Source organism: Acromyrmex echinatior, chromosome 8 (assembly GCF_024713525.1).
Source record: "Acromyrmex echinatior isolate Ae372 chromosome 8, ASM2471352v2, whole genome shotgun sequence".
Taxonomy (NCBI): domain Eukaryota; kingdom Metazoa; phylum Arthropoda; class Insecta; order Hymenoptera; family Formicidae; genus Acromyrmex; species Acromyrmex echinatior.
This window is the reverse complement of record NC_141859.1, coordinates 3815047-3841746: the sequence shown is the minus strand read 5'-3', so window position 1 is coordinate 3841746 and position 26700 is coordinate 3815047. Positions and strand designations below refer to the sequence as shown.

Here is a 26700-nt window from a genome sequence, read left to right as displayed (position 1 = left end):
TGCTCGTGTGTATAATGCATCCAACAAATGATCATTGCTCAATGATTCAGAACCGCAAAATGGTCTTTGCTTTGATATTTATCGGCGTTTATAACTACATCATATAACTACATATGTTCAGGTTTTATATTTTCGGTGTAAATTTCCTTTAGAACGGCAGGCTAAACAAAATCGATTTTGTTGATTTCCAAAACAAGTTTTTATTATGGAAATGACAGTTTTGCCGAAATATCTATATCTAGACATAGATCTGAAAATAATTTTATGGGATTAAAATAAATAAAATAAATGTAAATGCCTACCAGAGCCAACACAAGTTGTTAAAATGTGTGAAAATTTATTTATTACAGTATCTTAACAAATTGTCTTAACTCTATTATACATTTATTGATTCATTCTAAAATCAATCTAATCTGATAATCTAATAATTTGCGAATCAAAATAATTATGTAAGACTTTTAAATTGATTACTAAAAAGACTTTTTGTAACATTGTGCTTGGTATTTTTACGTTTGATCTGTTTTGATGCTTCAACAAAATTATTTTCAGATCTGTAATCTAACTTTTAGATACTTCATTCTTTTTCCGGATAGAACTTGCTTGAATGTTTATATCGATGTATGATACAGCAATGCAAAAAATAATATTATGAGTCATATTTGAGAATATCTTTTTCCACGATCGAAATATTCTTTTCGAAATACGAATCTCTGATCGTTATATTTAAAAGTCTTGGATTTTTATACTAGATAATAAAAATTCCTATTTTTTTTTTACAGTCGATTGTCGAGAAATATTTCACGTGGTGTGCTTAACTTAACTACAACACCATTAGTACGAATTTGGTACGGCTACCATCTACCTTAGCGTAGCTTTCTAATCACACGAAACCCGCCTATGCCACTTGTCTACTGGCCCGCATAATAATACAAAGCTCCCTCAAATTTGAGGAACTCCAAACGACACACTTAATTGCGTGCATTTATCACAAAATGTTTGCTCCACTTGTATAGGCCTCCTACGACGTATTTCTATGTCTGTGCGACGCATGCTCTACTGACTGTAAAAGGCGACATTACATGCTGTCTTCACGCTAATATCAATCGAGGATCACAAAAAAGAAGAAAAAAAAAAGAAGAAACGCAACATGATCGGAGGAGAAAAAAAACCTCGTCAGCTGAATACTCTTCTACAGCTCCCCTAAACGACCTTCCGTCGCAGGAAAAGTTACAACGAGATTTTCATGGAAGGGAGGATTTTTTTTTTTTTTTAAGCAAAAAGTGGATTGGGAAACACGTTTAACTAAGTAGTCGTCGACAATCGGTGAGCACTTCAATCTTGCGAACAAACGAAAACGTGAAAAGAACAAAGAGAGAACAGACTGAATAAAACAGAAGAAGAAAAAGAGGGATGCGTATAGATAAAACAGACGGAGAAGACGAGAGAAGAACAGGCGGACCCTTAATTCCTACCTCCAGGGCGGGCGCTTTAGCCTGAAACACAAACGGCAAACCTGAAAAGAAATTCCGGAAGGATACCGGGCGGCGGAAACTCGAGCTCGAGTTTTTACACGAAGGAATTAAGTCCTCGTTTTAAGCAAGTTAATTCCCCCCTTTCCCGATACAAACGCAAAAGTCTGTACAATCGACGTTTAGTGTGATCTACCATCCACTTTTTCTTTCATTGGTCCCCGTGATTATATGTCGTCGGTTAATAATCATCCCTTTAAACAACTATAAAAGATGACAGGAGAAAAATTAATATAAAGAAAGAGAAACGGGAACAAAGATGATGCAAAGGTAGAAGGAATAGTGTATGAAGAAGTATTTAGGCAACAAGATGCAACAAGATGCCGCGCAATCGAGAGATAGCAGAGAGGACTCTCGTATAAATTCGCATAAAGTGAATTTTATTTTGAGATGGTCCTAAAAAAAAAAATCACAAATTAATCCGATAGTAAATTATATATAATGTTCGAAACGTTTAATATTAAAAAGTATAACTTTTTAAAAATCGATTGTCTTCTTTTTCTTTTCTGTTAAAGGTTTCATCTGGATATTTTTATTAATATACGTTAAAAAAATAATTGCATATTACTAAAAATATGTGGCAGAAATTATATTTTTTATATTGCTTTTTTGCTGAACCAATTTAAAATTTGATTTTATTTGTTCATTGAATATTTCTTTAATGTTCGATGTATTTTTCACTATTACTAAATTTCTTATAAAAAACGATTTCTTAGTAATGCGATTCGAGCCAAAAGAATTAAAGTGTTCGCCGTCGACAATCGTTTGTTATAGTTGTAAATATTATTCGACATTGTTTTTCGACAAAAAGTTAATTTTCAAAGGGAAAGTCAACACATCGAATATAAAATCCATTCACGCGGGAATGGATGGTGTCAGAGAGACGGCATCATCGGAGCAAAAATAATCATCTCGATAGTTAACAGTGCTCGCTGTTTTCGATCAATCGTGCCGTCGGATGCATCGGGATTTTTACGTGAATGAAACAAGAGAAAGAGAGAGAGAGAGAGAGAGAGAGAGAGAGAGAGAGAGAGAGAGAGAGAGAGAGAGAGAGAGAGAGAGAGAGAGAGAGAGAGAGAGAGAGAGAGAGAGAGAGGGGGGAGGGGGAAAGAACGAAACAGATAGGCGAAAAATGAGATACAATGAGAATGGCGAATGATCGGGACAATGTAGAACACGAGATAGGGATGGTGTAATTGTTATCGGTTTCTCTCTTTTGGCGTTCTCTCGTGTGTGCAAGCCTGGCAAAATGTGTGTCAACTAACGTCAGCTGTTGCTTGAGGCCATTCCAGCTAAACGGGTCCACCAAGAGATTACGGACTTTAGTCAAAATCTCTGCACTCATTTGTCTCGTCTTATAGATACTGCACCGCATTCCGCTTCCGGTGCACGTGCGAATAAGCGTTTTCCGTTTGCGCTTTCACGTTTATCGTCGAGAATATTTCGAGCTTGCAGTTAACATCGCAACAATTGTGATGTTACGAGCTTCTTACAGTCTTATGAATACTACACGATTATTGATATGATTATGAAAAATATTTTTATTTTATCATCGAGTTTAATTTTGCTTGTGATAACAATTATTTGTAGTCAATTTATTTTCAAAAAATAGAGATATAATTTTAATATGCAATGAAAAATTAATTTTTAAAAATAAATTTCAGAAAAGAAATAATCGCTGTTAAATCTATAGTATTAAATTTTATTTAAGTTCGCCACTGTTTAAACAATAGATAAATTTGGCATTATATATTGTCGAATTTATTCATTGTTTTAATAAAAAAAATAACGATATATTAAAGTAGGAGCAGTGGCAACTTGAATTAAGTTGACACCATAGATTTAATAGTAATAAACTTAATTTTTTTTTATTAATTACGCGAATAATTTTATTTCAATATATTTATGTTTAATTATTTAGATATTTAGAATTAGACAATTCGCTGGCAAAGTTTTTGTTCTAAATAATTGTCTGTAGAAAGAAATTTATGAAAGATATCAAAGCTTTATCAAATCGTGCATGGTTGATATACCGCTACAAGCTTGCGTCCAATCGCTTTGTTCGTATCGATTCCACCAACGATAATCTTCCGATTGCCCAATTAATTATGTCCGTTCTATGTTTTATCCGTAGCGCAACATAGCGAAAACGCTCGCAAGAGTTTGTTTTCCGATTAATAGCCGATTATCAGACGGCGATCGCGACGTGATTGATTATCGCGCCGTTTCCATTTAACCACGCGCGTTCTTCGATTTAATTAAAAACTCATTCGAGTACTTCGTATCTCGGTAGCCGCAGCTCTCTCTGCGGTCGCGTGCACCGGAAGCGAGAAATAATTGTTCGCGGGAATTAGTAGAAATCGAGAAATGTCTCACCTGCAACCTGTAGTTGGAATCCTGCGTCGCTGCGTGAGCCGCGAAGAAAGGGTCGTAGTAAACGCTGGAAAAAATAAAAACCACCAATGAGTAATGAACGGTTTATCCGCCTGTCCGCCATTGCGCCCGTGGGGAGATTACTGAATTTCTGATTTTACGATTTTTCTCTGTAAAGTGTAATTAACGTTACAATTCGCGCCGTCAATTATTTTTATTTAAGAAAATTAAATATCATCTTTCGTTTGTATACAAATATCCCCTTTAAAAAAAAATAACGTATTTTGTAAATTCGACATTTGCCCATATTTTTCACGCAAATTATTTATAAAGACTTTAATATACAATAGGGACATTCACAATAGGGTTAAAAGCTGTCACTTCAAAAAAAAAAAAAAAAAAAAAAAAAACCTTTAATCTTCCGATTCAATAATGTACAACGCTCGTTTAATAGACGTCATATATTAAACATTGCGTTTTGTTCGAGAATAAAATTGAAAATTTACTTCTGGGATATGATAATCCTCGCTTTGTAGGATAATGGAGGATGACAGAGGCGATAAACTTTGTCCTCCCCCGATTATGCGAACGAAGTTTGTTTTATGCGCGAAGATCATAAATTATGCCGAGAAAAAGTTGATTGCTTTATATTGCATCCGCACAGTAGCATTCGCAATGGAATTAGTTTTACAAGTAGCTCGCTTCTATTATCTTCGTTGGGGAAGATCGTTGTTAAAAGTCTATTTAACTTGAGTAAGTAATAATCTTGTTTTAAAAGACACGGAGAAAAAAAATTTGTCGACTTTATGGAATGCGAATTCGCGGTTCGTTTTGACTATACTCTGTCAGGAATGAAGAACATTACGAAAGCACTATTACAGCACATACGCATTTAGTAAAATGCGAGCGTAATTTCAGGAGTAAATTCAACGTACTGGTAATGATAAAAAAATGCGCATTCGTTCTGTTTAACTTTGTTTAAGATTCTTTAATATTGCCTTCAAATTCATGAAAAAATAAGTAATGAAAAACGATTATTATTTGAAATATGTATATCTGGCAAATGTTTATCGGGATAAAACTGTGCGTTACATATCTCTTGTCAATATTGAATTCAGTAAAAATATACATATATTTCTATGTCATAAATTTTCGTTAAGTGTAATCATTTATCGTCCAACATTTTGCATCCCTATATATTATCATTGCAAATATAAATTATCATCGAATTGTGTGTGTCGGAAACTATCGATTGCTTTTATAAAAAAAACAAATTTCCCAAAACGTCATGAAAGTATTTACAAATAGACAATATAAGATATTTGAGGTCAGAACAAAAAAATACGATAAACAACGAGATCTAGTACATGCCAAAAATTACTGAAACTCAAAGAAACTACCGTAACTCGAAAACAAATCAGATAGGATAAATATATTTGTGTTTGAGTTATTTCTATCAACCGTTTTCGTTATTTCTCCGTAAACAAAATTCATTCCTGAAATTATACGAACGTTTTACGAAGTATAACTTTATATTGATTTTGAAAAAAAAAAATTTGTTTATGCCTGGCGTGACGTTGCACGAATTCGAGATAAAATATAAGTCATTTCCTTCTCTATAATCTGCTTCAGGTTATAAATTAAACACGATCTTTACATTAAAATTCATAAGAAATGTACATATATATATATATATGTATATATAATATATATATATATATATATACATACACACAATATATATAGATATTGGGACTTGACAAATCCGATTTCGCGACCGAGGTGTGCATCGATGTAACAGGCTTCGAAGATTGATTTTCGTCCGTATTCAAATTTTTCATTCCTGCCAACGCCATGTCCAATTTCATAACGTTAAAATGAACGAACGATTGACGTTCGACGCGAATGCTTGCTCCTAAAAATTCGGAATGATAAAAAGTTAAAAAAAAAAAAAAAAGATAAAGTGTCTACATTCTACAACGATTTTTAATCTTCAACAAAAAAAAATGCGCGCGATCACCACGACATGACCGACAAACCGCGTTGATCCAACAGTCGCGTTTTAATCTTCTAATCAGTCAAAGAGCAGTTGGATGAAATGGAATTTTTTTTTTCCGGGTGACGCCTCTTTGATCATCCTCGGCAGAGAAGCAATTGAGCGTCCTCAGTTTTTCCGCTCGTTCAAAGTCTTCATTTAGCGAAAAACGAGCGAGCCGCGGACGCTCTTTTGCAAATTATAATCCGCATTGTGCGCGGAGGGGACGTTTGCAGGAAATAGGTTTGGAAAGGTGGACATGCAGTGTGCAAACGCATGTGAGATTGACAGACAAAGCCTTAACGAGCGGCGCGTGCAAACTCATTGCAGCGAGTAATTCCCCTCAATTATTTTCGATATTACTCGATGATCTTCGACGCATGATGAAGTGATGGAGTGTATATACTCAACGATACTCCCACATTCAGTCGCAATATAGTTTAAATGATCGCCATCGAGATGCGAATTAAAGTTGTTTACACCAACAGTCATTGATATTTGCGGAAAATTAAACTTTCAATATGTGGCTAAAATTTGAAAAAAAAAAAGTTAAAAAGAGAATGTGATCATTGATTATCGAAAATGTAATTTGTACTTAAAAAAAAGTGAAAAGAAAAACCCTTCAATCAAATTAGATCTAAATAAAAAGTTTATTTATCGTAAATACTATTAAAGATAAATAACATAATTAGTTGGAAAACGCGATTTAACGTTTGAATTCGCGAGTTAAACTTTATTGCATGGAAGAACTAGTGGCATATAAATCACGCTAACTACGTAAGTACCGATCGTTAAGAAGAAAAAGGCTATCGCGAAAAAGTCCTTCGAAACTTTAATGACGCACGCACCTCTTCCACACCCTGGCTACGTAAATTAATTATCGTCATTATACCATACGTCTGTTTTTATCGTTCAATGAACCTTCGCGTAAGTTTCGTAACAGGAAAGTATTTTCGAGGTGCGCTCTTGATTACTCGCTGCAAGAAAAAATTCACCAAGAAGAAAAAAGGATATGTACAAAAGATATTAACAAGCTGCAGAATATAGATATTTTTTAAGATGATTGGTCAAGATCATATAGAAGTGTTCCTGTAAAGATATATATATATATATATATATATATATATATATATATATATACATACTTTGTTAATGGTTTATCGGTGTTTTATTGAAAATGCATGGAAAGAGTGTAGTGATAACTCGAATTATCACATCGCATGAAAAGAATGGTTTTGCTAAAATATCTAAAAATTTAGCTAGATACAGATCTGAAAATATAATTTCGGACTATCAAAATAATTATGTAGAACGCTTAAAACAGTTATTATTAGAATGTCAAAACTTCTTGCAGTATTGTCATCAACGCTTAAACATTCTACGTACAATTATTTTGATAATCCAATAAAATTATTTTCATATCTATCTAAATTTTTAGAACTTCAGCAAAATCATATCCTTTCCGATATCTTCCATCAATTCGTGATTGTCTTAACTCTTTTGTCAAGGCATAATTTTTCACCTTTTCACTATCGTGTTTCACAAGATTTCCGCAAAAAATATAAGTGAGAATAAGATAAAGACAAAACTGTCCTTTGTTGTTCGAAGGGGGGGTTCTTAAAACGTCATAATAAAATTTGCACGAAAAAATAAATTTTTATTGTTTAAAAAATGATGTATAGGTACCAGAGTATTCATGCCTTGAATTATTGCAAAGTGATAGAATTAAATTTAATTAAAAACGCCGATTAGAATGCCACTTAACAGAGTACAGGAATATCTCTATCCAGTTAGACGTCGGTTAGACGCAACCTGACCTGGACCGATACTTACGCGGGTGCGAAGGGATGTAGGGCCGTAGCCGCAGCTGCAGCTGCAAGTTGCCCCGGATTCCTGGCCAGTGCCAAGGCGGCCGCGCTGGTTGGGAAAGTCGCCCTCGCTGCTCCTACTCGGCCACGTTGTATGGCAACTCCTCTAAGTGCCGCAGCTGTAACAACACACACACGCGACACGCGCGTGCATGCACAATTACACAAGATTGCCTACCTGGAAGACTTATGTTGCTATCGAACACTCCGTGGGACTCCAGGTTGCTCTTCGAGGAACCGCGGCGCACATCGACAGCCGGCGAGACGAGGTTTGCGACTTGATTTTATATCCGGTTACGAGACTTAGGAACGATATGTCTGGGAATTAATTCATCGAACGTTTCACTGTTGCGAGGGAATTTGTGAAGTAATAATTTTTCTTGAACATCTAGAAAATTTTTATTCGCCGATCGATCAGCATATTCGACAAACTCGAACAAGCACAATATTAATGTGAAATAGTTTTCTCTTTTGTTTTCATTTGTGGGATATCGTTATTATCATCCTCATTATGTTAAATTTTAATAACAAATTTTTTGGTGAAATTCTAATTAATTTTTCCAGAAATTTAATAAAAAAAGTCGTACTTTTTTATAATTTAAATATTTATAATTCGTATTAATTTATAAATTAATACGTAAATCTCATTTTTTAGATAATTAAATTAATCGTTTAATTAATTATATTAATAATTTAAAACATTTTTACAATGTAATGAATTGTATAAAATTGAAGTTCTTTAAACTTCTATTATTAAATAAATTCAAAATTTTAAAATATTGATGAAAATTTAATAATGAGGTGCGTATATAATAAAAGAAAGGAAAGGACAAACTGGCTGTAGTTGGAATAGAAGATCCTTCTTTTTAACGTGCTTATAGCACAATGTAAAAAATAAACATATCTGACTCTGTCAGCGCAGAGAAAGCTTTCGATCTAAGAGAAGCTGCGGCACGAGCAGGAAATTTTGTTCTTCCTATCAAAGATTGGCTTTGGAGAATTGCGCCCAAGAAGTAAATACGAACATCAGAAAACACCGGAGAATCTCGTGGCGTAAGAAAAGAAAGGATGTGGCAGAGCGCAGAGAACTTCAGAAAATCGAAAATAGGAAAGTTTGCTTCCTCTATTCAGCTTGTATTTGACATTCAGGAATAGCTTGAAAGGAAAGAAACGACTACGAAACTTCGCGAAACGAAATTCATCTAGAAGAAATGGCTGCTTTACGAGTAGATAAATTTTCGGTGCGTTTTATCGTTATTTGCGATCTACTCGCAAAGGGTCGCTACAATTTCCTTCAACGTAAATAGAAGGATGATTTCCGCGAGTGGCAAAATTCACGCCTTGAAGTGAAGCTTGCGTGATCGGTGTGAAATCCTCGAAGCTTCGACGAAGAATGATGTCAGAAGCTAGGTAGTCTGGCAGATTTCGATGACAATTGAGATTTCGCGAATTTATCAAAATTAAACAAGAAGATAAAAAGAACTTTCGAAGATTGGCAACGCCAAATGTAATGATTTAGGCAGCAGCCCTAGATCAATATTATTGTACAACATTATTGATGTATGAAAGCTATATTGAAAAGCCTCCGACTCAGGATAACAAATTTCTCATCCTAAAAATCTTTTCCTGATTTCCAAATAAAATTTCACAATTTTTCTTGAATCTTTCAGTAATATTTTAAAATTGTTTGTATTTTCGTCCTGATTTTGGAAATTAAATTTTATTGAAAGAAAGACAGCAATATTAATTATTATTAATATTGCTGACAGTGCTTGCATTTAATTATTAATTGATAATATTCCAAAACTGCGGTAGATATAATGTATTGCATATTAAATTTTTTTTGAAACCAAGAATTTTAATGCTCCTAAAAATTTTAATAATTCCTTGATTTTTCCTTGATTTTCATGACTGTTATCAATCTCTCTAACATTTTCCTAATTTCCACTTTTGTGGTACTCTGCGACTGTTTGTTTCGAAGGGAGGGATTAGTAATATTACAAATTAATTATACAATAATAATATTGAGCGTCGTGGGGCAGCTTAAGATACTCTGTAAAGTTGATGAGCTTGTTTTTTCATTTGGTCTCTACAGAGGTTTTCGAAGAGAATTTTTCCGATGGAAGTTGAATAGACGGCGACGTGGATGTCACGACTCGATCCGTCCACATTGTGTAGCAGCTGCCGGTTGCATGATCGACGCCAGCCTTCGTAAGGGGAAGAAAGACCACGGATACGCGCAGTTCCGGAAGCTGACGATGCACAACGGTGGTTGCAGGGCTTTCTCGCTCGGTGATGCATTTCAGATTCGTAGCAGTGAGCTTTCGCTCGGTAAATTTCAATGAGATTGTGGAATATTAACCAATCCTTATATTTCGAAGAAGTGGAAAATAATCGAGATTCTATTATCAGCAATCTCGTAGATTGCAAAACGATGAAGAATTGCACTCGGAAGACGATAAAAAAAAACGAATAAAATAATGCTCCTTGATTTGACATACTTATAGAATGAAAATATTATTTCTCCAGATAATAAAAAGTTATTCTCAAAATTGCAGAGATATAAAAAGAATTAGGTCAAAGATGTTATAACTAGATCATTAGATCTAATTATCTATATTATTAAATAAGAATATCAATCTGCCAGAAAATAGATAATTTATCGGGCTATGATATGATGAATTAAACTTCTGAGATATTTCTTAATTTACGTTTTGAGCATTAATAGATGATGTAATTGGAGGAATCATATGGATAACCCTGATGGATGGATAGTGACTTTAATGAATTGCTGTTGTATTGACGGCAACGACAAATGACATTGAGTTATCGACATATCTGACAAAAAAAAAAGTTGGGAAAACAAACTCGGCGCGATGAGAAGAATCCTTTTTATCTCCGGTTGGTCCAAGATGGAGCAATAAAATCTAACGATTCTGCCTACCTTTTCATCGGCACCAAGTCATCTCGTTCGGATCAGCTGCTGATGGAGCGATTTAACAAGTGCTTTCTCATTTATATATATGGTTCACCTCGAAAAATTCACCTTGAAGAGAATAAAGTTTATTAAAGAAATGAATCTTTTGATTTCTTAAAAAAAAAATAAATGATATAAAAATGATATTTTGTATTGCAATCTACTTATATTTATATGTTACTGATTATATAGTATACATATATTTAAAATAAAATCCATGTTACTAAACAACGAAATTTTTCATTTAGAAAATTCAATCGTGAGTTGTAAATAAAATGTTACAAACTTATTTCTTCAAAATTAAAAAAAGAATACGACAATCGTGAAAACATATCTCTTCAAAGTTCTGATAATCAAAATTACATCGAAAGTATAACAATCATATGCACTGTTGTTAGACTAGTGGGTTCAATTACATGAGCAGCACATCAACAGCATCCTCAACAGACAACTACTGTGCAGGTAACGCGCGTGATGTTAGCGCAAATCAAAATGTAAGTTAACGATCAACGACGAAGGGTTGGTTCATAAGTCGGCTTGATCGCCGGTTATCTAAAGGCGGGTCAAGAACAAGAGCGTGATGCATAAAATAGCAGGCGCATTCCAAAAAGAGGAAGGTGGTTTGTGTGTAAGGGGCCGATGTTTACAACTGCATGAACTCCATTTTCCTACAGGCTCGCGTGATCTGTGGCACAGAAGTGTGATTACTAACATTGCCGGCATATAAATATGTACATTTTATGGATTTTTACTTATATTTTCAATTATTAAAACACACAGTTTTTAGTTCGCGTCTACAAAATATTAGGTGTTGGAATTAATTCGTAGCGTTTTTAATGAAAGAATGTTATTTATTTCACATGAGCATTAAAAAATACATTAATGAAAGTACTTCCCATCACTTGTAAAACGCTACGAATTAATTCCAACACCTAATAATATTCTGCAAATTTTTTTATTTAAAAGAAATATTTTTATTTTATTTTATTGTAAATGACTTTTTTGATAGTCTGTTACGTCAATTCTTCCGTGTCGACTTTCTGAAAATATCGATATAGTGCATTGCTGTCATTTTATCCTAGTTCGTACGATATAACAGTTTATCGCAATCCGTTTTTCGAAATTCACGTGTTACTCTACATCAAAGTAAGCGAGGCACATATTTTTGGAAAAAAAAAAAAAAAAATTTCGTACACACGACACTGACATTTCGAGAATGCGACACACACGACGACCGACCATTCGATTCATTCCGGATATGAATTTAAAAGCCAACCGTGCTGAACGCGATTGCTGTCTTCGGCCAAATTTTACGAGTGCGCGTGACACGCCAATTAGCGGCTATTAATTAATCGACTGTGCACGCTGTGGCAGATCGTCCGACACGCCGCGCCGCGCCGGTTCGGAGAAGATCCAAATTTATGGAAATACGGTCCGGCGATAACATGATCCGACGAAGAGTAGAGAGATTACACTCGCAAACAATGAAAAAATTAAATGCGCCATCGCCATCCTTTAATCGCCTGCTTGTCCCTTGTTCGAAATCGTACGTTGCATTAGCGTCATCAATAATTTTTGCGATAACAAAAGTTTCCCGTTGAACCGCACGTTGCAAATTCCGTGCAAACAAATGGACTTTTCGTTACGCAAATTTAATTGAAAACCAATGAGCTTACGAATTAAATATTAACCCATCAGCTGCCGCGAAGTAAAACGTTTCCATCTCGTATGTATTTCGATTCATTTGCATTTGCGCGCGTAATCATAAATATGTAAAAGCAAATTGTTACACGACATAAATAAATTTTTCATGACTCGATAGAAATTGTCTAATTTTTTAAAATGCATTATTGTGATCTTCTTAAACAATTTTAATTATTATAAAAATGTTTTAATTATTGTAACTACTCAATTATTATAATTTAATTATTAAAAACACGATTTAATTTTTAATTATTATATTCTTATTAATTTTAATTTTCTTTCACACTAACATTATTGTAATATTCATATCGAAAACTAATAATTTGTTGTCGATTTTATCACATATTAATTTCGCTTGAAAATGTAGTTATAAGAAATGTTAGTAGAAATCCATGCGATTATTTCCGGCCACAGATCGACCGCCGCCGAGAGCTCCCTAAACATCCGATCGAGTTTGACTAATTAGGCGGAAAACATCGACATATAATGCGTGCCCTGAAGAAAGAAACGATATACATATATTATATATACACATGTATAATAGAGGAAGGAAGGAACAGTATTGTGTTCGTCCAACTAGCATCAATGCAACAACCATGGCGGAGCATTCGGGTGGTGGTTTTGCGGTTCGTGCACAAGTGAATATTCAACGGGTTTCTTTCCACTCTGTGTGCTACACTGTCGATACGAGTACACCGAGAAGAGGAAAGGTGGCAACATTAATTATGAAATAGTAGAAAGTAGAAAGACAATAAATATATGAAAAGGTATGATAAGAGGAAAAAGGAGTAGATAATACGGGGATCGATCGTTAAACAGGCGTCTGCGGTTCGATGCAATAATAAATTTTATGATGCCGATTTTACGCGGCAATCTACCAGGGGGATCGCGAAATTACGCAATAGCCATGGTGGAAACCATTATTATATTGTGATGGAATATATCACAGTGATATTACGCACGATATGATAAGACACGTAAAATAATGTCCCACGGTGAATTCACGAGTAATGAGTTAACCGACATGAATCGAAAATTCGTACACACTATAGTCTAAACTTGAATAAATCGCGTATATTTTGCGATTCTCTGTGGTTTATATATATTTAATTGAATTATAATGCAGTCCATCTGCCCGAGGAAAAATATTTCGGTTTAATCATAAAAAATAAAACGTCGGTACGATTAACGACGATGCACTTCAAGAACAATGATTAACTAAAAATACATAATTTCTTTCCATTCAATCTCTGCTGCTTCCATTTAATAAAACTTTAAACAGAAAATTATAAGCAATATCCGAATATCTAATAATAATTTTTAAAAATAATTCTTTAACACATACTATTGTAATATTTTAATACTACATTACGATTAAAGTATTATCTATTAAATGAGTGACATAATTAAGTCTCGTAAAATTTACAGTAGATGAGATAGAAGTTAAAACTACGCGACGTTATTTCCTTGGCCGGTGTTTTTATACGAATGAGAAATTTTAGCTCTACTTCGTGGATTATTCATCGTCTCGTATTAACCAAAGAAAGTGGAAAAGACATTCTTTTCGTAAAACGTATACCGGATGCGAAGCTTGTACGTGAAACTCTTGAAGATTCCCTTGGACGGAAATTTTTGCCAAGCACGACCTAATTTTAGAAATTGACCTAATTGCATCGAAAACGCGAACAAAGCGATTGTGCGGATTTTCCGAACGACAAATAGAAAAGGAAAAGAGACCACTTTTAAAAGCTAGGTCGCGCACAGATTTAACAATTTAACAATTGTACACGACGGTAAGAAGCTTTGGACGTCTCGCGCGTTTATCGAGAGCGATTTTCGGTATTCTCGTAAAATGCAAGAAGAACCGAGCGCGTTTTACTGTAACGCGAGATATTTCAAGTTATTATTCAGATCCGCTTTGTCTCGAACCGCGTCTGCCGTCTTCCATTTTGCACTGAGAGAAATGTTTTGTATGACATGTGACGTACAAAAACGTTCTTTAGTTAAAAATAAAAAAATTTTTGTAAGTTAAGTTAAAAATTTTATTCCTTTGAGAATTTTCTATCAAAAACATTGTTAACTTACTTACAAAAACTTTCTTTTAATTAAAAAATATTGTTGATCTAATCAAAGTTTGATTAAAGTTCTACCAAATTTTGATTAGAACAAAAATTTTTTAATTAAAAGAATATATTAATTAAAAGATAAGAAAGTTTTTGCAAGTCGTATATATTACAAAACATTTCTCTCAGTGCGCGATGGGACGAAGAAAGTGGGGATTGATTAAGGTTGGTCGGGGTAAATTTGAGGTGTTCGTGCTCGTTTATCGCTTTCAACACATTAAACACGATTGTCTCGGTGCCGCATATGTGGTAGGATCCTTAACTCAATCCGTACCTCCGTCTCGCCGCCGCTCTGGGTGCAAGGACGAGCGGTGCAGCTGCAGGCGATGGGGTCACCGCGGCCGCAGCGACCGCTGCAGCTGTAGCTGCCGATGGCGCCGCCGCTCCTAGCCAGCTCCACGGCATGGCCGACAACCTGTATCCTGTTTTTGTCAGAGTCTGTTAGTGCTAAATGTCGCTCCCGTGATCGCGCAACGGCGGGAGCGCCGTGTCTTAATCCACTCCTCGTTTTCGTGGAACTTCGAGAAGCCGCGTCATGTTCGCTAGTTTGAGCACCTCGTGACTCGCGCAATCAGGTTAATAATTAAATAAATGACAGCGTAGTTGTTGGCGTCGCTCTCGAGACGCGGTCTCTCTCTCTTGCTCTCTCACGTGTCATAAAAAATAAACGAAAAATAAAAAAAATTCTTTTTTTAAAGCAAATATTTCCCTCTAGATTCTTTTGTACGTATAAAGTTCAACAGCCTTTGAATTTGAACATTAACGTAAAAGTACAGTCTCAAAACGTAGGGGATCAATTCGTTGAATGAATGATCGCGCTATTAGTAATTTAAATTCCAGACTGCCCAGTATTTGTACGATTGTCGAACATGTCGCAGCTGCATTTTCGAGGGAGTGGATTAAAGCCTCAGAATTTCGAGACTCGCCTTTTCATATATATCATGAACGCTTAGTTTTTATTACAACAATATTTCGTGAACGTTGGAACTGTTGTTGCGTTAATTTCAACGTTCCGTGAATAACTGGCGGATTAATTCGATGCGGTTCGGACGATCGTAAAATATTGTTGTAGATTAAAATTACAAATGTTATGCAGAGAAACGATTCGGTCGAACCAGTTACATTATTAACAATTTTTTTAACTTCACGTTAGAATTATTTTGCACTGAAGCGTTTGTCTGCGTAATAAAACGTCTCGTAATCACGTAATATAAATATCTTATTAATAATATGTAATTGTGAGCGGATTATGGCATTTTCGGTGTCAGTTAGCGAGTTCTTTTTATGTTACGTATATTTTGCTGCCGCTGTAAATGATACGAATAGATTGTTGTATATTCCTAACGAAAATCTTCCGTTAGTTTGTAATAGAAAATAAAAATGAAAGATTATTTGCGAACGAAAGTTTTTCTCGGCGGCTATAAATTATTATATAATTCGTATTCACTTAAATTTAAGTTAACGAATTGAAACAACTTAAACGCGTAAGTGATGATTGTACAATTTTGCTTGTGATTTAAATGGTAAATTTAATTTGAATCCAAACTCTATTTCTCTCTCTCTCTCTCTCTTTTTTTTTCCATTTAGCAACGACTCGAAGTAAAAACCAGTCGATATTATTGGAAATTCAGAACAAATGGATATAAAAATGATAATTAATTGCGATAGTCGCGTGTATACGTATCGCAAATCAGATGTTACATAGTTATGTGCTCTTCGAAGTACCGTTCGGGACACACGATTTAATGTAATATCGGTCTCTTTAAATGTAATTATTAGTCGATCATGTAATAGTAATATCATTACTGAAATTACCTGAATTACGCCAACTAGACAATTGGAAAATGTTAGGGAACATTTACTTGTCGTATCGGCGCATAATGCAATCACGCAATGAGAATATAATAGGAAAGAACTTGCGCAATAAATTTTGAAGTCTTTGAGAAAAAAGTTACGTAATAGGAGGATATTAATTTTGCGTTTCGTTGACTCTAATCTTGACTCTTAATTTCAAGTTTTAACTAATTAATTAACAAGATCCTGACACACGGCACCGTCGTAAAACAAAGTCTAACGCTACAAAGACGAACGACCACGTACGATTGGGCAAAGAGAATTAATTTTGTCGTAACGAATAAGATGAAATTTTATGCAAAGCTTGCGGACTGGGCTCGTTAAGGCGAACGCACCGGGCAGATTTATTGCGTTCTCGAAAGTTTCCAACTTTTCTAAAGCTTCGTTAAATCGTAACGACGCGCCGTTCTTCTGCGAGAGGACGAAAAAGGGCCGCCGGAGGAAAAAAACTGCGAGAGTTGATTATAGCCGGCGGATCATCCGGCGCGACGTTTCTCCATGCGGTAAATCGAAAACGGATTAATTTTTACCGCGAGATCGCGCGTACGGATTCCGCGCGAAAGCGGCTTCTCGCTCGGGTTGTGTCTCGTTAGAGTTCGATATTTCTCGATACGGATTTATTAAGAGCCATTGCGTTCACGACTGACTGTTAATTCAGCGAATCGAACAATCGCATCAGTCCGTACACTTCCCTCTAACGTACATGAAACTCTTCATCACGCTGCGAACGATTTATGATTGTAATTAGAAAACCTTTTAACTACTGCTACTTTACGATGCAATGTTGCTACTTCAATCGATTTAGAGAAATGGTGGCCAATTAAGTAATTAGCGCACAATAAGAATTATCATGTAATCATCTCGTGGTCGAACTTACTTACGTCTGATCGAAAGTGAAATAGAATTTAAATAGAATTGAAAAATTTAGAAATAAATGTTTTTACGTTTTAATATTGTATTTATATAATACAATATCACATATTAATTTAAATAACATGTTTATACAGAAAGAGCAATGTTAAAGTATCAACAAAATTTAATTAAACTTAAAAGACACAGATTTGAAAATAATTAAACTACCAAAATAATGTAAAATAATCAAGCATGATGTTATAAAAAGTTTTGACATTTCGGCAATCAGTTTGAGCGTTTTACGTAATTATTTTGACGGCTTAATCAAATTATTTTCTGTATTTAGCTAAATTTGTAGATATTTTAGCAACTGTTCTTTTCGTATGTTTTTTAAATATAATTTACTTTTTTCTGTCGTAATAATTCAAGATAAATGTTAGAGGAATTATCAATATTTAATATATTAGGCGTATTTAAACAAAAATTTAGGTATAATATTCTAAATACATAATAAAAAGAAAACAGACACGTGAATTATCGCGAATTTTCTCATGTTCTCTGTTGTTGACAAAGCACAATTTGGTATACGCAGTATTGTTAATTACGGCACATTTTTCATGCTAGTTTATTTGCTAAACGACCGCAACCTGCATATTTCGCCCACTGTGCACAAACGAAATATTAATTACGATATTTACTCACTGATTTATTACCAATCAACGCAGTGCTATTCGTGCGTAATTGCATATTTGATATCCGATGTAATTTTACACACAACTGCGCACTTTCGCTTCAGGCGTACATGTGCACTTTTTTCAATTCTGAAAATGTCAACTAAAATCTAACAATTATGCGGCCCAATATCAATTTAAAATGTATCTGTAACGTGTGTATCACGCGTGTTGTACAAAAACATTAAAATATTCAAACTGTAAACCGTACCATCGCTAAATATCGCGAGATATACTGGCTCTTTCAGTTTCATGACGTAAAAAAAAATAACATTTGCGAAATGTCAACATGTGTAATCGTAAACACATGAAACAAGATTTACCGAATCATTGCAATTATGTTATTTTGTAGAGCCGATATTACAATCGAAATTTTGAATTCTCCTCGTAAAAGGAACTGAACGAAGAGGCTTTTATGTTACTGTATCTCGAGAGGCACAAGAAGGCACTATTGCAAGTATATGATATAATTAAGACGATGGAAGAAGGAGGGAAGAACTGACTGATGCGAAGCACTGAATTTAACGAAAGAGAAAAGGGGACGTCGAGGGAAACAAGAATTAAAAAATTACCCTCGAGACTTTATAATTTATCTGACTGCATCCGAGATTCTCTTTATTTCGCGATTCAAATATCTTTTGAAAATAATTTTAAAATAATTACTCACAAAACCATCGAAATAACTTGGCAATTGCCGGCGCAGAGATTAATAATCATCCTGAATGTCAAATTCGAAGATTTGCAATAATACATTTATAAAAAAAAAAGAATCTGATAATAATTATCAAATGTTATGTAAAAATAATTTTAATCATATATTCAGATAATATAAGGAAAAATGATTTTATTTTTCTAAATATTTAGTAATTATTACTAAATGGCTAGTTATATCATTGTTTGATAATACTTGAATATTTAGAGAAGTAAAATTATTTTTGGTTATATTAACTGAAGATTTAATTAAAATTATTTCATTCAATATTTGATAGCTATTACTAGACTCTTTTTTTCAGTGTATATAAAGCACATCGGACGTAAAACATGCGTGATGAAATGAGAAATAATTTTACGAGTATTATATTTTTATATAACGATATCACGGTCCTACTTTACCATATTTTTGTACTTGATGTACTTGTTTCACGCAAATTTTCACGAGAATGTGGCCGCGTCGACGCGTGTGTATTAAATGAAAAAAATAGCAAAACTCCAAATTAAATTGAAACAAACTTTACGAGTTGCGCGTATACTAATTATCCCCTCTATATCCTCGTTTAATTAATTCCGCCTACGGGTATAACTTAAGATTGAATGAAAAACGGATAAATTCCGAATGAGCCGTTTCTTTAATTAAATAAACATAAAGAGAAGAAACGTAAGGAGAAACTTGGCAAAGGCGGAATTCAATCACATAAAAATTTTTAATTGAAAATTTAATTGCAAAAATTTATATCAGCATAATTATTAATACGCAAAATATATAACGAATGAGAGATTCCCAACTGACAAGCTAAAATACAATTGGGAAATCAGATTAATACGTTGGCCGAAGGAACGCACGTAATTGAATCAAATTGTATATATTTTCCAATTTTACACGTGAGATAAACGTGGAAATAATATTTTTAACGCTTCGTACGTCGTTTCGCACGCTTATCAATTATTACGCGATAACTTCTCGTCCCGCGCCATTTTCAACGCAATTACCCGATAATGAGAATATCGGAGGGAAAGGAACTTTTATCACGTGTTATAGCGTGAAACTTCGTTATTGCGCATCTAGGCCACCTGGCCTCATCGAAATTATTTTTGATATCAACAACAGCGCTTTTATCGCGTTCGCCATCATAATTGTCGATTATGTGTTATCACGTATCTATTCTATTTTGTGTCATCTTATATTAAAATTTGTAACATAAATTTTAACTCTTTAATATGTAAAATGTGAGGATCATATAAAATCCTATGGAACGCGAGTCAGCCCCGCCAAATTTCAGATAATATATCTATCTGCCTGATATTCAGCGATTTCACGTATATTTACGCGTTATTTATGCGTGGAATTTTACACCGGCCTGACCTTATCGTTCGTACGTACCAGAGGGAAAATCTCAATAAAGAGAAAACGTTATTTTTTGAGTTAACCGAATTGCACCAAAAAATTTGCTTTAAATGTTTCGCATTTGACCTCATTGTCTGCCGCTCTTTCGAGGTACCAATAATATTTAAAGATGTCTCGCAAAAGTAGCGAGCTGTACACAAGTCGAAACACACACATTTAAACATTTAAAGAATAGTAAAATGTTTAAGACAGCTCAGTTTTTCCTATATTTATACCTACATTGTTCGCGATAACATTGATCGTATGTTATTTTCAGAATATAACGTTTTCAAGGAGTATTACGAATTGAATGTATCGTTCAAGATGGTGTTACGTATTATTGCATGGCGGCGAGCGCGTTAGGTGAAAAACGATCCACGGAGATTCAGCGAGGGATCAACGAGCAGCGTTTACGTTAAGAGTCGTCGGCGGTGTTGTGAGTAATTAATATGATTGAATCCTGGGGAAGAAGAGGGAGAGGGAGGGAGTGCAGCTCGTGCAGCTTTGAGGCTTTCGTTTCGCGGCCGGTGACGCGCACGTTGAGAGAGCAGGAGAGGGTGACTCGGAGCACGAGAGGGCGGCCGGAGGGTGCGGTGAGGGTTGCTAGCAGGGTTGCTACGAGCGATCAATAAATGCCGCTGCCAGCATCCACCCCTGGACCCACGTCTCTCCCACGTGTCGTCTCCCTCTCGCTCCCTTTCTATCTCCTTCTCTGTCCATCCTCTATCGCCCTCTTCCTTCCCGTCCCTTCCTCCCTCTCTTGCGCACTTTTGCACGGCGCGCCTCGAAGCTCTTTCCATCGCTCGCGAGGTACAACTCGCTAGTCGATACAACGAGAGAAAAAGGGAATACGAGTTTACCTATGTATTCCCGAGCGAAGCTGTACTCAATCGCCTCGCGAGAGAGCCACCGGCAACGATGGCTTAGAAAGGACAGACACGACGGCCGAAAACGTTTGCGCGGTATTATATCTGCATTTAGGAAAACGGTGTCGCCGTGAGAAAGAGCCGCGCGATGCTCGATTGATTTTCTCGCTAAGGGACGGTGAGAGGGAGTCCATTTTTGCGCCGATACGGTGAGAAATTGAAAGGTCTGCTGCGAAAACGAGGGACGAGCTCATTATTCGTAAGATCTACTCTTTAAACGCGCAGTTGTATCGAAAATGGTATATAAGACCTTACATTAACACTGAAAAAAAATAATTCTCTAAATCTAAAGTAATATTTTCTTAAATAAAGTACTACGTAAACATTTTTTTATTGCAAATAAATATTTATCTGTAGAAATGTTTATTTAGTATTATTCAAAAAAATATTACTTAAATTAAACAAATTTTTTTCAGTGTACAAATTATGGGTCTACCACTTTCTTACGTTAAATTCTACTCTAAATTTTAATGTGCTTCAAAAAAAAAAAGAGAGAGAGATGAAGAATAAAGATCGACATTTTGATCTCGTTAATTTGAAACGACGTAAATAAATTATGCGAAGGAATGGACTACTGGATTTTATATAAAATTAAGCAGGGAACAGGTCGAGAATTCGGTGTTTGAGATTATTCGACATCTCTGAAAGTGACAGGCTCACTAGCGTGTGAGGTGAGCAATTGAATCAACTCGCTCGCCTTTTCTACGTAGCGCGTTTGAGTCGTAAATCACGAGTACTTAAGACGTAATTAAGCCGCATTAACTTTACAAAGTGGGCGATGCGAGAATCAAGATCGAAGATCTTCTCTGTGCGCTCTAGATCGTTTCGCGAAGATTAAGATGTTTGAATTGTCTAAGTTGATGATTCGTTTTGCTCGTTTCATTCGGGAAATTACGAAGCTCCATTGTATCGAGTGCTTTTAAAACAATGCCTCGAAAGGAGTTTTCGTTCGTAAATAATATATTTGTAAAAGAAGATATTATATGATAAAATGAAATTAAAAGGAAAGTGAATCCAATAATATAAATGAAACAAATGTTAAAGTATTAATTTATGTCTCATATAAAAGTTTGCAATTTTCACAAAGTTTTAATAACCATAGAAATACATTCGCGTTAAATCATCGATTTTCAATACATTGTTACGTGCATGTAATACGATTGTTACAATACACGTAACAATTGTTTCGTGAATAATAAACATCGTTATTGAACCAAAGAAATATCGTCGACGTAATGATCTCTCTCGTGAAGTTTATTAAATTCGGGAAGAAGAATAGCGGCGGATATTAAAGCGTACGTCACGTTAAGCGTTTCACAAATAAATCTGCCAATAAGTTAACGAATTCTGAAAAATGACCGGTCACGAAAGATGGTGGCAAGGTGAAGACCGACTTTACGTCTTTCTCGTAGAAATGTTAACGTTTGGGGAAAGAGAACGGAGATGGAGGTATTGACGTATCCGGCGGAGAAAGAAGAGGAAAAGGAGAGGTACGAAATGGACGAAGTGAATAATAGAACGTGAAAGAAACAGAAGTAAGAACATACACGGAAACAGGTGTGAATGCAGCCGTGGCAGGCTGAAAAGTCAGTCAAATGCACTAGAACCACAGTCGCATAACCCAACGAGTAAAGCAACAGTGATTAAGGTGTGGTGTTTACATAACGTACTTCTCTTGGCAAATTACTTGGAATTCAAATCAACGCTCACAGGACTAATGACGTTAGCAAACAGGACTACCGCGACCCGTTGAGAGCGCACGACAAACCTTCGGTGTGTCCGAGACACCCGTTACATTCACCCCTTTCGTCGTCCGGGACGTACTAGAACGTAGAGTAACCAACGAAACCAGCGTTTACCAAAGATTCTAAATCTAGGTTCCAAAACGAGATTCTACGTCACGCGAAATTAGAATTAATTTGCGGCGTTTAGTTTTACGAAAGCCACGAAGATAAAGTGAAACTATGCTTTTGTGATAAAATCAATGGCTGCGTTCAGCAGAAAAAGCAGCTTTACAATTGTTGTGACTTTTTTTTAGTATGATTGGTTTATACATTTAAATCCAATAAGAAACTAACAGCAAAACCAATCATATTAAAGAATTTTATAACAGTACGAAGCTACTTTTTTTTGCTAAATGCAGCTATTCTTGCATTATCCCGCGTATTCCGAAGCATATCTGTCAAAAAAAAAAAAAAAAGAAAAAAAAGAAAAACAAAGAAAAAGGTCGAAAGTTACACAATTGCCTCTACGTTATCACAACGAAGCTATCAATTATCCCGGTAAACAAGGACTCGAGAAATCCCCGATCGGCAATTCGACGTTCGAAACGAAGAAAAAGTTCGTTCTAATTCCACGAGTTTTACAATTCCGATAGCTTAAAATCTTCCGCGTTTTGCTTTCTCTCTCGCGCGTTATCGATCCGAGCTCGCACACAGGCGAAGGGTCTCTCTCTCCTGAGGGTCAAAAAGTTCCTTCGCCATATCCCAAGGCTTGCAATGAAAATCGTTGCCTCCGCGACGGAGGCAACCAAAGTTCCTGAAGCGGTGGATGAAGGCGCATTCTCGCATCGAGGTATGCAGGTACAATATACGTGTTTCTTGCTACACAGATAGACTCGATCGCAAGGCTCCAATCGGCCTCGACTCATGTGCCGATCTCGCTTGAAATATATGATTCCATGCACTAAGAGATATTATTCGTTCCAGAAGTATAACAATAACGATTACGGTCTCCGAACGAAAGCCATTCAAAGATACTTCCGAGCAAATGGTGTGAGTGAGTAATATACGCCAAAAAAGGAGATGCAGAGATTAGTATATATATGTATATATAGATATATATATATATATATATATATATGTATAAACGTGAGCTCTTCTACTTTCACATCTCGCAAAGAAATCGCTATCTACGGGACACGATCATAATTCAACACTGTTCCCAATGCCGATACGGAATAGATGCGTTTTCGATGTGTTTTCGTGACTTCGATAACGACTCCAACGACGCGACGTAATATGTTTTCTTTCTATCGAATCACCCCGTAGTGACCGAATACCGACAAAACTAATCCGGCTATCTAAAATCACCGTGCCCGAGAGATTTTACTTTCTTCGAAAGTTTTTGCGAACAATTACTATCGGAAGATTTAAGTTGCGACGATAGTTCTCGAAGAATAAACCGATAGTTTTTCTTTAATAATTGCACACGTTAGTGGTTCTCAAACTGCGCTTATTTCACTGAATTAATGACAAAAAATGAAATTTATTAATTTTGCAAAACTCAGTATTGAAATATGCTTGATAAAAAGATATTTTAAACACGTCAAGCATATTAAAGCAATATTAACATTATATATTATTATGTATTAAATATTAATTATATAGAATACATAATTATAAAATATCTAATTATAAAGTATTAGAATTACAGAACAAAATTATGGAAGTATTTACTATATAAAATATTCTCGTTAAATGAGAAAGAAATTCAATTATTAATATTATTAATAATACTAATAATATTAATTTATTCCGCGACATAATTTATATAATTTCTTAGTGACAAGCATAAATGCAAAATGAGATTTTCTATCGAAATCATTTTATTCCATTAGGCTACTATTTTTTTATTATTCCTAACATTGTGATCGTAATGCGGCGCTATTATTCCGCGCTATCAGAGAGACAGCCATGGGGAACGTTAAGCTCCAACGATTCGTCGATGATTGTCGAAGGTAAGGATTGGCGACGATTCAATAAAATTTAACTGCGCGAAAGATGGTATTTCTCGTCATGTATATTTTCCGCATCGAGTAGCGATAAAAGCTCAAAGTATGAGAACCACTGGATCCACTCACGTCGAAAAACGCGTGCGTTATTACGAGAAAACAACAGAAACGTCTCGACGTTGATCGACATCCGCGAGAGCCTGAGATAACTAACTGTAGTGGTTATTCGCGTGTAACTACAGTGGCTTAATAATAATTTAGTTAGTCGATAAAAGAGCCCTTTTCACCCCCATCCCTGACCACGTGGGGCATTTTACGGCCACGAGTATCGAGAACACGAGATTGACTAAATCGGATCTTCTCTATTTTTCTCGAGAACGACGACGGAGTCGTTCAACTCTTCTTGCCGAGCTTTCTTTTTCCAAAAAACAAAGCGCACTCCCGCTTGCGGCCCACTACTAAAACTGCTGGCGGTGCTTGCACGCTCAGAGGTAACTAATTAAGGCTACGCACTGACGACTAATTAGTGGATGCCAGGCTAAACAATCAGTAAGAAAGGTGAACATTGTGTATACGATAGGGCTGTTTCTGAACAATGCTGTCGCCTTTTTTTATTGGCAAACAGGACGTGATTAAAAAGAGTCGTAACAGAGATAATAATTTTCAATGGAAAAGAATCGAAAGATTTGGATTAAAAATACAAAATTTCAATTTTAATCCTTCGTACAATTTAGAAGTTTAATTTGGAAAATAAATGGATTTGTTTATATACACCTTAAAAAAATATGAAATTATTTTCAATGAAAAATATTAAATTATTAAAAATTTTTTCGTCAACATGACTTTTTGTAACTAATAAAAGAACAATGATTTTTATAATTGACTTAAAAATTTTGATTTTGAAAAATATCAATCACGTTATGTCATAAAATAACATAAAATCTGTGAAGAAAATACGATCGTTCAGAAACGTCCAGCATATTATATACTTATGTGCCTGCTGAAATAATGTCGACGACAACGACACTCGCACGATTCTTTCGTATGATGTGCGATTATACTCTTTAACGAGACGTTGTCTGCCGAAAATTTCGCGGTACCGCGGTACACGATTATCGGATTCACTCGCGAAAGAAAGAAATGGCGAGCGACGTGGCCGACACGATCGGCGATTAATTAAACGAAGGATACGGTATACCAGAATTAATTAGTTACCACTAAGTCAAAGGCGGCATTTGTTCGAGCATGCAGCAACCTTCGCCCGTTCAAAAAATTATTTGTCATGTCTCTCGCCAACTAACACACCGTGCCACGATCCATTAACATTAATCAATGACAATTAATAAACAGTTCCAAAAATAATAATAATAATCATAGTAAGAAGAGTAATAAGTATTACAGACTGTGCCGCCATGGCAGCCCGTACGTGAAGTAGTGACAGAGAACTAACAAAAAGAAAAGGGAAAGGAAAAAAATATCGAAAAGAAATTGCATCGAAAGAGAAAAAGAAAACAAAACAAGTGAGATGAACATGCTTTCTCGTGTCTGTTGCGTTTGTTCTTGCTCATTATTTTTGTCATCCTCGCGGAGATACTCGTTAGCTTGTGCAATATGCATCCTGATTTAAACGATATGTGAAAAAAGAGACAAAAGAACGCACGAGAAAGACAAAGAAAGAAAGAAAGAAAGAAGGAAAGAAGAAAGAGAAGAAACGGAGACAAAGTGAAAGGAAAAAAAGTAAAAAAACACGATACTGAAAGTCGCTTTCACAAACTACTTCGCAGCTTTGTAATGTATACGTTATGAGTGCACATATGTTGTTAATCGTACGATACTGCCAGGACGGATTATCATACGTGTGAAATTACAATATAATAAATATGTGTCCGCGTGC

The 26700-nt window shown here is 35.3% G+C and overlaps 1 protein-coding gene across 13 annotated transcripts in view; it reads right to left on the bottom strand.

Moving 5' to 3' along the window:
• LOC105150229 (RNA-binding Fox protein 1) overlaps positions 1-26700 on the bottom strand; it is a 298467-nt gene that overhangs the window by 15785 nt on the left and 255982 nt on the right. For 8 of the 13 annotated variants that reach the window (XM_087408562.1, XM_087408567.1, XM_087408563.1 and 5 more), the window contains 3 exons: positions 7771-7924; positions 3906-3969; positions 2795-2821 (listed from right to left, as the gene is read on the bottom strand). In XM_087408562.1, coding sequence (XP_087264688.1) covers positions 2795-2821; positions 3906-3969; positions 7771-7924 — 245 coding nt within the window. Of the gene's footprint in view, positions 1-1472; positions 1494-2794; positions 2822-3905; positions 3970-7770; positions 7925-14883; positions 15032-26700 lie in introns of all 13 variants that reach the window. The other 5 variants (XM_087408557.1, XM_087408559.1, XM_087408558.1 and 2 more) reach the window with 5 other exon arrangements.